Source organism: Buceros rhinoceros, unplaced genomic scaffold, assembly GCF_000710305.1.
Source record: "Buceros rhinoceros silvestris isolate BGI_N320 unplaced genomic scaffold, ASM71030v1 scaffold2619, whole genome shotgun sequence".
Taxonomy (NCBI): Eukaryota; Metazoa; Chordata; class Aves; order Bucerotiformes; family Bucerotidae; genus Buceros; species Buceros rhinoceros.
Window position 1 is genome coordinate 83,837 of NW_010431965.1, and position 10,714 is coordinate 94,550.

Sequence of the window (10,714 nt, forward strand, 5' to 3'; positions counted from 1 at the left end):
ACACGACGCAGTTAGGTTATCGCTGACCAAAATTTTGGAGGGCTGAGCTCCACCCACCAGGAAAATGAAAGTAATGGCACTTTCCTTCAGCATCCCGGCGCGTTACAGAGCCACGGCGTAATCGCCACCTCGCCTGCTGTACAAGCCCCGCAGGGAGCCAATGCTGTGTCCTATGTTTAATGGGCTGTGTCTGCTTTTGATAAATCACCATGCACACAGAGGCTGAGAGAGTCACTATTTCCTTTCACCACAGCACACAGACGTGTTGCAGGATGCTCCAAACGGATGTTTGCTGTCCTGCTGTAGAGCGCGGCTGCGGACATTGAAACAGGTATTTCAGTCAGCCAAGCAGGCTGACTTACTCAGGAAAAACAGTGGAGTACTGCGGAGGAGCTCTCCCCGCTTCGCTTAACGCACACACACTGTTTAGCTGTGAAATACCTTGGCTATTTCTGTGTTTTCCGCTACCAGGAAAGTGAAGCTGATGTTCACCAGATCTGTGCCACTGCAGACACACACTATCCGTCCTTCCAACTCGTTTTCTGATTTTCCAACAGCCTCGAGTGCAGTCAGGATTTTGGGATCCTGTTAAACAGAATAAATAACTCGTTACATTTGCAATACTTCTGCTATGCCATGCACTACGGCAAAGATGCTTTTCCATCTCCATATACATTAACACCTCTAAAGCTTTGCCAATCATCTTAAATGAGTGCTTTCACTTTGAATCACTGTGTGTAAACCTGAAAAACAATATAGTCTAACCATCTGGACCGTAACTGTGAGAACTCACAACTAAATGAAGTATTTTAAATATATTTTATAAAGATATATTAGATATTACATATATTTTCACCACAAAAAAGAAAAATTAATCACTCCAGGGACTGGAAATAGAGGAGCAGTATTAATCTGAAGTAAATTATTCCAATCTAGTTACATCTGTGTGACTTTCTGGCTGTTTCTTAACGACACGTTGTACAAGCTGGTATTTCTGCTGAGGGTCAAGGGCCATAGATTTAATGGGCATAAAGAGCAAATTACCTATGGAAAAACAGAGGTAAAGCCTGAAGCTTATTGGTATGGTTGTCAGCACATGAAGCGTGGGCCGTCTGCACCACCACTTCTCCCCCTTCTCTACAGGGGAAAGATTTTAGTCTATGGATTCGCAAGAGAACACGTGAAACTTAACACAGAACCACGTAAGACAGGAAAATGGAAATGCAGCAGTGGTAACAGCTATCTTGCTTCAGAACAAATCTGCCCTCCTGGAGGAGGGAGGCCCACAGTTCACTTCAGAAAATTCTATGTATACTACTGAAAAGATTTCCAGAGTTTGGGGTTTCTCCAGAACTCCTAGCTAGAACCTTTGTTGATACTGTACAAAACGGCAGACAAAGCCCAGCTGCCCCCTCTGACTACCCAACTGTACAAAGAGGGATGCAAGCAAAACCGCCTCCATTTTGTGTCAATGGAGCAAGAAAATACAACCAGTTTTACAGACATCGGAACAAAATTTGGATTACGAAACATTTTTTTTTCTCAGATCCCTAAAACAAGAATCGTAATACACGGTTGGAAAACAATTTAAAACTCCTGATACATGCTCTTACTGTCTGTTGTTCAGCTTTCACCACATCCTGAAAGCCGAGCACTGTCCTACCTCAGAAAAGCCAGGTGACAAAACCTTCCCACTGCAATCACACCAAACCACCTGCCTGAAAAACCTAAAATGTTAGACTGTGACTGTAAAATACAAGCAGTGTTGCTGGTATTTTTAAAAGAAATTAAACTTCACCCTGCATTTCACCTTCAGTTTCAGTATTTTTTTGTTTAAATGAAGAGTATAATGTAACTATAGCGTACCTTTGGCACCGCTCCAAAACGAACACTGTTGATCAGGGAGCATTCTAATACCTGTCCTTCCTGAAAGAGTAAAAAAAAGGAACAAGTTCAAAGGTCTGTTGACACATGGTTCCATTACGAATTGCAGCAAAAATAAACAATGACTCTTATTTGCAAACACTCTTAATTAACAATAAACAGTATAATTCCCTTTTATACCAGCGAACTCCTTCTTAAAAACTTTAATTCTAAAAGAGTAGGAGTAAGGCTAGTTTTGTAAATAAACTAACACAGTATTTTAGCCAGCACAGAAAACAAGTGCAATAATATCATATGTATATATTCCTGACAAAATTGTATCATACCTTTCCTTCACTTCTCCAGCTCAGAAAAAAGCCAAATTCATCCACTTGGAAGAGACAGTTGCTTTCAAAGACAAAAGATTCCTATAGAAAAGAAAACAGAGACCATTACTTCAGTCAGTTCGACAAATGTTATAAATTTATTTATTGTTAAAAAATAAAAAGATTGCTGCATTTCTCCCCAGATACTTGCCTGGAGAATTTGCTATTCCCAAAACAATCAGAAATGAGGGAGTGAGGCGTTTAAAAAATCATCATTTTAAGCGATTTGTCTTTTTTGCTGCCATTTGAGAAATTAGGATGCACTTAATTAATATTTTCCTACATCTTTGCAACTGTGAAGATTTGTTTTGTTTAATAAAAGCAGGGATTCTTACCTAATCAAAACCACTAATGAAATAGAACTTATAAAAAATTTGAAAATTAAATGCTTCAAACTACGTAAAGGTTAGAAATGTGTAATTTGCTAATACGACCCTTGGGATCAAACAGCCACATTTCACTTTAACATTCAGAATTTTCTGTTAGGCTATGACAGGACACATGCCGCCAGCATTTTGTGGGCAGGCTGTCTGGCAAGCAGAGTTTGAAGGATATTGATTTGTAGAGAAATCAGAAGGAATGGCAAACCGAAGAGACTAGACGAGGCAAAAATCAGATTAGCTGAATGAAAAAAGAGATCTCCACACACCTCCAGCCTCAATTAACGCATCATAAATTAAGCTGCAAAGAAGGATAACCCTGTGCAGAATCAATCAGTTCTTAAAGAAAAAAAGGGATCCAGGACTTCCTGACTTCCTTAATTGAAAACCACCAGGCGTGTGTGCAGGGAGAGCCCTGCCACCTGTTCCAGCGGTCGGCGCTCTGTTCTGCGTTAAAGACCGAGGTACCTTTCTGAAACGCCACGTCCCCTCCCGAGTATACAGCGAGGGCAGCAAGCAGTGAACACACACAGGACAACCCGAACTTCCCTAACAAAACCAGGTGAAAACTCCAATACTCTCAATCCACGGAGCACGATTTAAGTCAGGAAGTCTCTCCAGGACTGTTTGTTCTCACTGGGTTACTCTGAGGCTCAGTCAGCCCCCAGGCTGACCCAGGATGTAGGACATCGGGGGCAGCCACAGGTGCCTTTTTGGCCTCTGCCATGGAATAAGGGCATTGGGTGGGCTAAGGAATGGTCACGTCCCAGTCAGGTCTTATCCTGACTTCACGCTGGGCATGAAGGCAAGCAGCTGGATCCACAGCTGGATAAGGTCCTTGAGGCCACCTAGATGGGCACAGCCAAAGGGGACACACGGGGTTTGAGATAATTGCTCCTTTTCCCCAGACACGCTAATTACTACCACTTCTGGAAAATATTTTAGGTCCTCAAACAAGATTCACAGGATTTAAGGACTGACACACGGCAGTTTTCTACCCAAGCAGCAAACAACTATGTTAATTTTACAGGCAACAGGATTAACATAGAAAGTACAGAAGTGCTGCATGAGTTTCCAGCATGCACTGCTCTGCCCTGTTTCCTTCACCCAACTTCTACTTTCCTGCCTTCACCCCAGCACTCATCCCTCAGGAACCTACTCGTTGACAGACACCTCAGATTTATAGCCCTTGGACTCCTGTTCCCTATAAAAATGAGTTAACTACCAATCAAAATGAGCATCTCTTGCATTTCCCAGGAAAATCCCTCACAGAATAAAAGACAAGGAATTTTTTGTCACTTATTGTGTCCCCATCTCCCAAAAAGCTCTTGATAGATCAAAAAGTTGTTTGCACAAAGGTGTGTATGTATACTGCACTCATGATGATGGCTCACCCCAGCCTTGACCCTTTTCATCAAATTACTACTTCTTGTATAGCAGAAAAGCACCTACCATCAGACCACGTAGATGCAACACGACCAGTAAGATTCCTAATCTTGTCTGATTTTTATTTCCCATATTCTGCTCGGGTAACCTTGTTCTAGACTCAGACTTTTCAGCAGTCAAACAGGCTCAAAATATATATCCATAATTTTGTAATCCTTCTGGTTAAGGAACTCATCCGTCAGCAAAAGATGGGTCACGACACTGCTCCACATGACAATGACCCATGTTCTAGGCACTCAAATAAACTTGGGCACATAAAAGACCTCTCATGCTCTACTAGAGCTCTTCAATCACCCAGACCCTGTAGCAGGATTCCCGAGCCCCAGTTCTACACTGACGTGCTGTATGACCGTACTTCACTTACCATTTCTCCCTTCCCCAGCATGGTGGGGAATTAAGCACAGAATTTCCATGAAAATTAGAAGCCTGGATTTGAAACATTTTCCTTGAAAACTGCAAGCCCTGTAGTACCGGGACTGGATCTTGCTGTGTTTGCATAGCCTTTCTAAAACAGTGGTCTCCCTCGGGCAGGCGATCTAGCTCCTACCACAACCCATTTAAATAACAGCCTACGTATGTCATAAATCTGACCACGTCCAACAGCCACACCATCGAGGGCTCACTGTTTACAGGCTACGGATCTTAACTTCCCAGTCACTGGCGTTTTTATAGCCCTTGATGATTCCTGTGAAATGCAGATAAAACACACAGTTTGTTACCTAAGTGAAAGCCTTTTAATGTTTCTAGAAGAGACGCCTCCAAGAAAACAAACCAGACTTCCCACCGTACCACAGCAAACCCAGAGTAAGCTGCAGCAAAACTTGGAGCAAGCAATGCAATGCAGCTAGAGAACATCACCTGGATGGACACACAGCATTTTGCTCCACAGGTGGCGAGTGGGACCCCCTTTCTACTGGGTTTGGAAGGCAGTAAATTCAGCTGCCAGGAGCAAGACTTCTGGTGCTACCATCTCACCCCACATCTGCCCAGTATTACCTAGACCCGCACTGGTACCTGCTGTGCCACCAACCTACAGCGCACAAGTGTTATTTTCCAAGATGTCCCTTTCTCCCTATCACTGCACCAAGGACCCAGCTGTGTCACTGAGCACGCTTGATCTCACACCGAAATCTGAGGACTTAAAACTTTTTTCCGTATCTGCCCATTCTCTGTTTCTCATCAAGGTGCCAGAGAAGAACCTTGGGCCATACCCTGCCTCTTGGATCCTCACAGGCTGAGTTTCTGGACCAATATTTGCTGAAGCAACGCTTTTATGCTTTTTTGCAAAGCTTTTATGAACCTCCCTTCTAAGGAACCCAATGTCCACTAGTATCTTCTTAGTTTATCTGTCCCTGTGTTTACCTATACAGGGTAAAACAACTGGCCCTATCTTGGCAGGCCTCATGATAAAAAATCCCTTTTACTTACATTTCAAAAGATAAGGGGAAAATACTAATATCCTGAAGGCACTTACCGAGATACCTTCGACTTTTAGAGATTTCCTGTCCAAACAAGATTAAAAATAGGCCCCGATAAAATTATTCTCACAGGCATATCGATGCTGAGTATAAGGTAAATGTCTCAGCACTTTATCTTGGCTGGCTGGGTAAAATGTCCTGGTTTGAATTCCTTTAATAAATTTGGATTAAAGCACGGCTGAAAGCGGGATCATAGTCATCACATTTCAGACAGAGTACAGGTTGATTTTCTAAAGCAGATAAAACCACTCCAGATCTCAAATGATGCATTTGAATCAGAATATAAATGTTTTGTGTTTTCTTACTTTCCCTTATGAGATGCAGGTCTTCAGTTTATATATTTTAAAAACCCATATTCCCTCCCCCCAAAGTGTGTGATAGATGTACAAAAAATAGAAGTATTTGCTTTGTTCAGTAATGTGCTGTATGAATCTGCAAAGATGAGAGCTTTAGGCGCATTACAGGTATTTTGATCCAAATCTCCCTTTCTCTTCCTCAGGGCTTATTTCAAACCAGAGGGATTAAATAGATTTTAGAAGCTATTTCTTTTAAAGGCAAAAATCTGTATAGCAATAAAATGTGTTGGTATTTCCTCCCCAAATAACTCCTCTGGAGTTATTTGAAAGTTTATTTGTGTACCATGAAAGCAAAGTGTGAGATATTCTGTAACATCTACATATTTAAAAGAGAAGAGCAACTGGCCTCTTACCTCTTCATATCTATCAAACACAGCTCCATCTTGCATAAAAGAAGGAACTGGCTTCTGCCAGTTAAATTCATAAGGTTTTGCCATGATTACAGAAGAAAAACCTGAAATGGAATGAAAAAGCAGAATTCAATTACTGTCTTTTTTAAAAGGAGCATTTTGAAGTCTAAGCAGGAAAAAAAGTGACTTTCAGCTTTTCCTTTCACACAGAAGTATTAAAAAGTCACAGTGCGTTTCCTAATCAAGTTTTCCTCACAATATTATTTTTGTTTCATAACTTGAAAATGAAAAATACTCGTAAGATGTGTGTCTGAACTTAAATTATTTGAAAAACACTTGCACTGTAACATTGCTTTAGCTTCAATATCTGCTACATCACTTCTGGAGTATAATGAGGCTGGGATTAACGCAGCCCTAGGTGACACCACAACCTGTAATATACACGAGTGCTGCTTTTTTTTTTTTCCAGGAAAACATCAGATCTTATGTAGACAGATTTATTTAATTTTTTTAAACATTCTAATTTATACACTACGTAGGAAATATGTGTTTTACCTGTGTTTTGTATTTCAAAACCCATTTATATTAAATAAAGTATTTTCAGTGGTATTTTTATCCATATCTGAAGATATGGATAATATATAGGTCAAAATTCATAAGGGACAAAAAGGATATAGGGCATTAAATAAAATTAGCTAGTAGTACTGTGCATTTCTGCAGGTTTAGGAATGTGAACAAACCCATTAATTTTGGATGTAATACAGAAATCACAACATACGGATCTTACAATAAAGCCTATTGAATTATTCAGTATCCTTTCCAACACCTTGATGCCTTCTAGGTCATGCTGTTTTACTCCAGAAAATGTCCCAACCACACGCTCTGAAATGTGGAAGTTCATTTTATCTGAAATAAAGTGCAAAGCACCTCTGTAGTGTTTGTGTACGCCAGCCCCCTGAATAGCAGACTAAAATATTACCGGGTAGGTAACAATGCTTCCATAAGGTTCTTAGACAGAAACATCTATTTTGACTGAAACCCAGAACATTTAAAAAAAAAATATATATAGTATCCTTCTTCTCTGTCTTGTTCTCATTTGTGTCAAAAAAATTCAAACAGAAAAACAACAAAAGAATTCAGAGGATACTGTTGAAAGACTCTGTCCAACTGACTGTAAGAAGTTACTTTTGACAGTTTTTTTCCAAAAAATATCATTACTACTAAAAAACTGCAAAATACATTTTGATGCTGCCCACCTCTTTATCTCCCGCCCTTTTCTGGTCATTGATACAGGAATATAAAAAAAAAATTATCGCATTTCTGAGGCCTCGTCTGCAACTTTCAAAAATAAATGTGACAGCTATATGTAAGTCACTGTTAAGTATTCTGTTGCAAATGGGATCAAAACTCAACATATCTGTACATACACTCCAGTTAAAAAAAAAGAGGCTAAACAATGACTATTCATCTGTACTTTTTTTTCCTCCTGATGAAAAGATGCTTTGAACAAAATCGAAGACAAAGAACTAGGGCCAAGAAACAATCAGCTACATTTAATATCTTGTCAAAAGCCCTTTTTCTTTTGGCCAGCCCCGTGCATTTGGCTCTTACCACTCTGCAAAACAGTAATATCACCTTCCTCATGGGGACCAGGAGATGTTTTGAGATCCTTTCAGGAAATATGCCGAATTATTGAACTTTTATTTATTTTTTTTTTTTAAATACACTTAGAATTTTAGGGTCTCTTCTAGTTTAGGTCAGCACAGAGCTGCTTTTTCCTCATGTCATGGAGGAAGCTGGACAACAATCCCAATGCAGCAGCATGACGGCGTCTTGTTCTATACAGCTCAGAGACTTCAACAGAGCAGCTTGGTACCATCACAGCACCTTGAAAACCTACTGCTTGTTCTCAGAGCAAAGCTACATTTAGAAAACCACAGCTTCAGAAAGCCGTTTTCTCACTTCACAGGCTCTGTTAATGGCAAAGTTGAAACCAGAACCAACAAAACTCCAGACTGTACAACAAATACTCAAAAGTCTTGGAAAAATATCCTTAACAGAAACTGAAGTGCCACACGTTCCGTTTTTACAGCATATTGACCATTCCCTTATCTGTTTCAATGACTTTTACAATCAGAATTTTCTCAAGAGTTTCTTCGTGGGAAAGTTACTTCAAATCCATTCGGTAGTTCGTGCAGCAATACCCGCTGTTGGCGAGAGAAGTCCTCCTGGGAGGACCAGATGCGTCCTGTGCTAAAACCTAAGCCATGCGATGACACTTTTAAGACTGCGAAGATTCCTCTCCCCCAGGCCCCAGCTTATACACAATGGCCCCTACCATTTTTTACTGACATTGAACCCCAGACGGACACAGAGTTTAAAACCTACAAGCTCTGCAGCTGCTCTGAACTCCTGTGTAAGACGTGTCACAACATTCTGTCCAGACTCCGGCACTCTGAATCCTGCCGGTAAAGTGCTTGAATACTCACTTTGTCTTTCAGAAAGATTAATTACCTCAGCACTACAACGATGCACTTTTTTACCAACGTGGACTTTGAGTTCATCAGCCAGTCACAGAAATAGAGCTCCGTAAAAACCCCTCCTTTACAGATGTCTGCTCCCTGCCCGGCCATTCACACAGTAAGACGAAGTTGTCTCGTTACTTCACTGCTGATAAATTAAATAGATCGAGCTCTTCAGTTTCTGCTGCAATGCACATTTTTCAAATCTTGGAGACAGCTTGAGTCCTCTCCACTCTCCAGCTGCCTTTCTGAAGGCACGGGTCTGGACCAGGACACAGCAGTCCAGCACAGACCTCTGTCATACAAACCAGAATTAGTCTTTCTTCTTATTTGCATAGCTTTGCATTTAGCTGTAAGAGAACATGCTTGATTGCTCATAATTAATCAGGCAATCAAGTTCTGTCTCAGGGACTCAAGCTCATTGTTATTTATCATACCAATCTCTTCTCTAGCTTTGCTCTCTCACAGGTCAATACAGTTTACAGATGAACTGAGACAGATGAAGTGTGAGGGAAAGATGCCTTGAGTACATGCAGCAAGGAGTCAGACGAGTTGCAAGAAAAGAGAATTTTAAGCTGTGTGCTTTGGCAGCTGTGCAAAAGGTGAAGAAAACTCCCTCTCTGCCTTTAAAAAAGCTCCTTTCATTCTCTCACATTTCTTACCCTTCTCTCAAATATCCATTCTTCCATAACCCTGTTAGCTTTTAAGATCACCGAAATAAAATACAAAATACTCCCCTGCCACTCTTTGGAGCTCTGTTCATCAATTTTTAAGCAGTTCAAGTAAAAAAAAAAATAACCAACCCCACCCACCCAACCCGAACAAACACACAGCTGTAAACATACAGCTGCATGGATGTTCCCTCACTATGAGGAGAATCAAGAATTACTCTCTTTAAAGACATGGCTATGAAACGTGTGAACATTCAACTGGGAGAGGCAGAAGATTTAGAAACTATATTTAAGGACAATAAAATTATAAGATTTTTAAACAGCCTGTAAAAACTGAAAATCAAGATCTTCTCACTGATTTAGGGTTCTAAAAGTATTAAAATGCCTCTGAATACGTATCGTTCACAAAAGCAGAAAGAGCATTCGTAATAAAATACCCCTCAGGACTTATCAATGACCACAAGGGAGAAGTAGGTGAAATCCCTCAAGTGCACCTCCCTGTCTTTTGACACGGATCTATGCCTGAAAATGTGATTTGGATCACACGAAAAAGCAGCATTTTTCATTTAGCTGGAGTACCCAGAGAGCGAGGACACAAAATAAACCATACCCAGCACAGCACTATTGAACACAGAAGTCTTCCTCTTCTGTACGTTTGGCTGTACTAAGCTAAGTCTGTGTGGTAGTGGGACTATAAATCCTCTGTTTTTTTCATTTGACCAAAATAAGGACAAGGTGTGGTTGAACAGGAGGAGGAAAGGATTCTGTTAATACAAAGCAGACAAATGTTTGGGGAAAGAGGCGATATTCTAAACTAACCCACAGGGCTGGCTAGCGTGATGGATAGGATACTCCTTGGATCCCGTAAACATCCTGTCAATGTTGAGGCACTGTTGGAAAGGACACCGGTATTCCTTAGAGCTGTTCCCCCCAGCCTAAACCACAGCCACGCGCAATTTCCGCGGGTTGCTTAGCCCTTGTTAATTTTGTGAAGTAATTATTATTTTTGCCTCTGGAATGACTCACTGTTTGCTGAGAGAAAAGTGAGGAGGCTCTACACTCTGTGTTTGCCATTTCATTTCTTATCTCTGAATCACACCACCTCAATATGCACCAGTTCCTGTCTGTGTGGGTTTCAAAGGATCAGCACCCACAGAACACTAGGCTGAGCTCAGTAATCTTGCCCAGGCATACGTATTTTTTTTCCTTACAGATACAAGGAAGCAATTTAACAAAAAAACCCCCCAAACCAATGTATTTCC

At 40.8% G+C, this 10,714-nt stretch overlaps 1 protein-coding gene across 4 annotated transcripts in view; it reads right to left on the minus strand.

The window, feature by feature from the left end:
* PLCB4 (phospholipase C, beta 4) overlaps positions 1 to 6,357 on the minus strand; it is an 88,008-nt gene extending 81,651 nt beyond the window's left edge. For all 4 annotated transcript variants that reach the window (XM_010143583.1, XM_010143582.1, XM_010143585.1 and 1 more), the window contains exons 1-4: positions 6,263 to 6,357; positions 2,211 to 2,291; positions 1,867 to 1,926; positions 442 to 585 (exon numbers count right to left, since the gene is read on the minus strand). In XM_010143583.1, coding sequence (XP_010141885.1) covers positions 442 to 585; positions 1,867 to 1,926; positions 2,211 to 2,291; positions 6,263 to 6,346 — 369 coding nt within the window. In that variant the 5' untranslated portion in view covers positions 6,347 to 6,357. The remainder of the gene's footprint in view (positions 1 to 441; positions 586 to 1,866; positions 1,927 to 2,210; positions 2,292 to 6,262) is intronic.
* Positions 6,358 to 10,714: the final 4,357 nt, after the last annotated feature.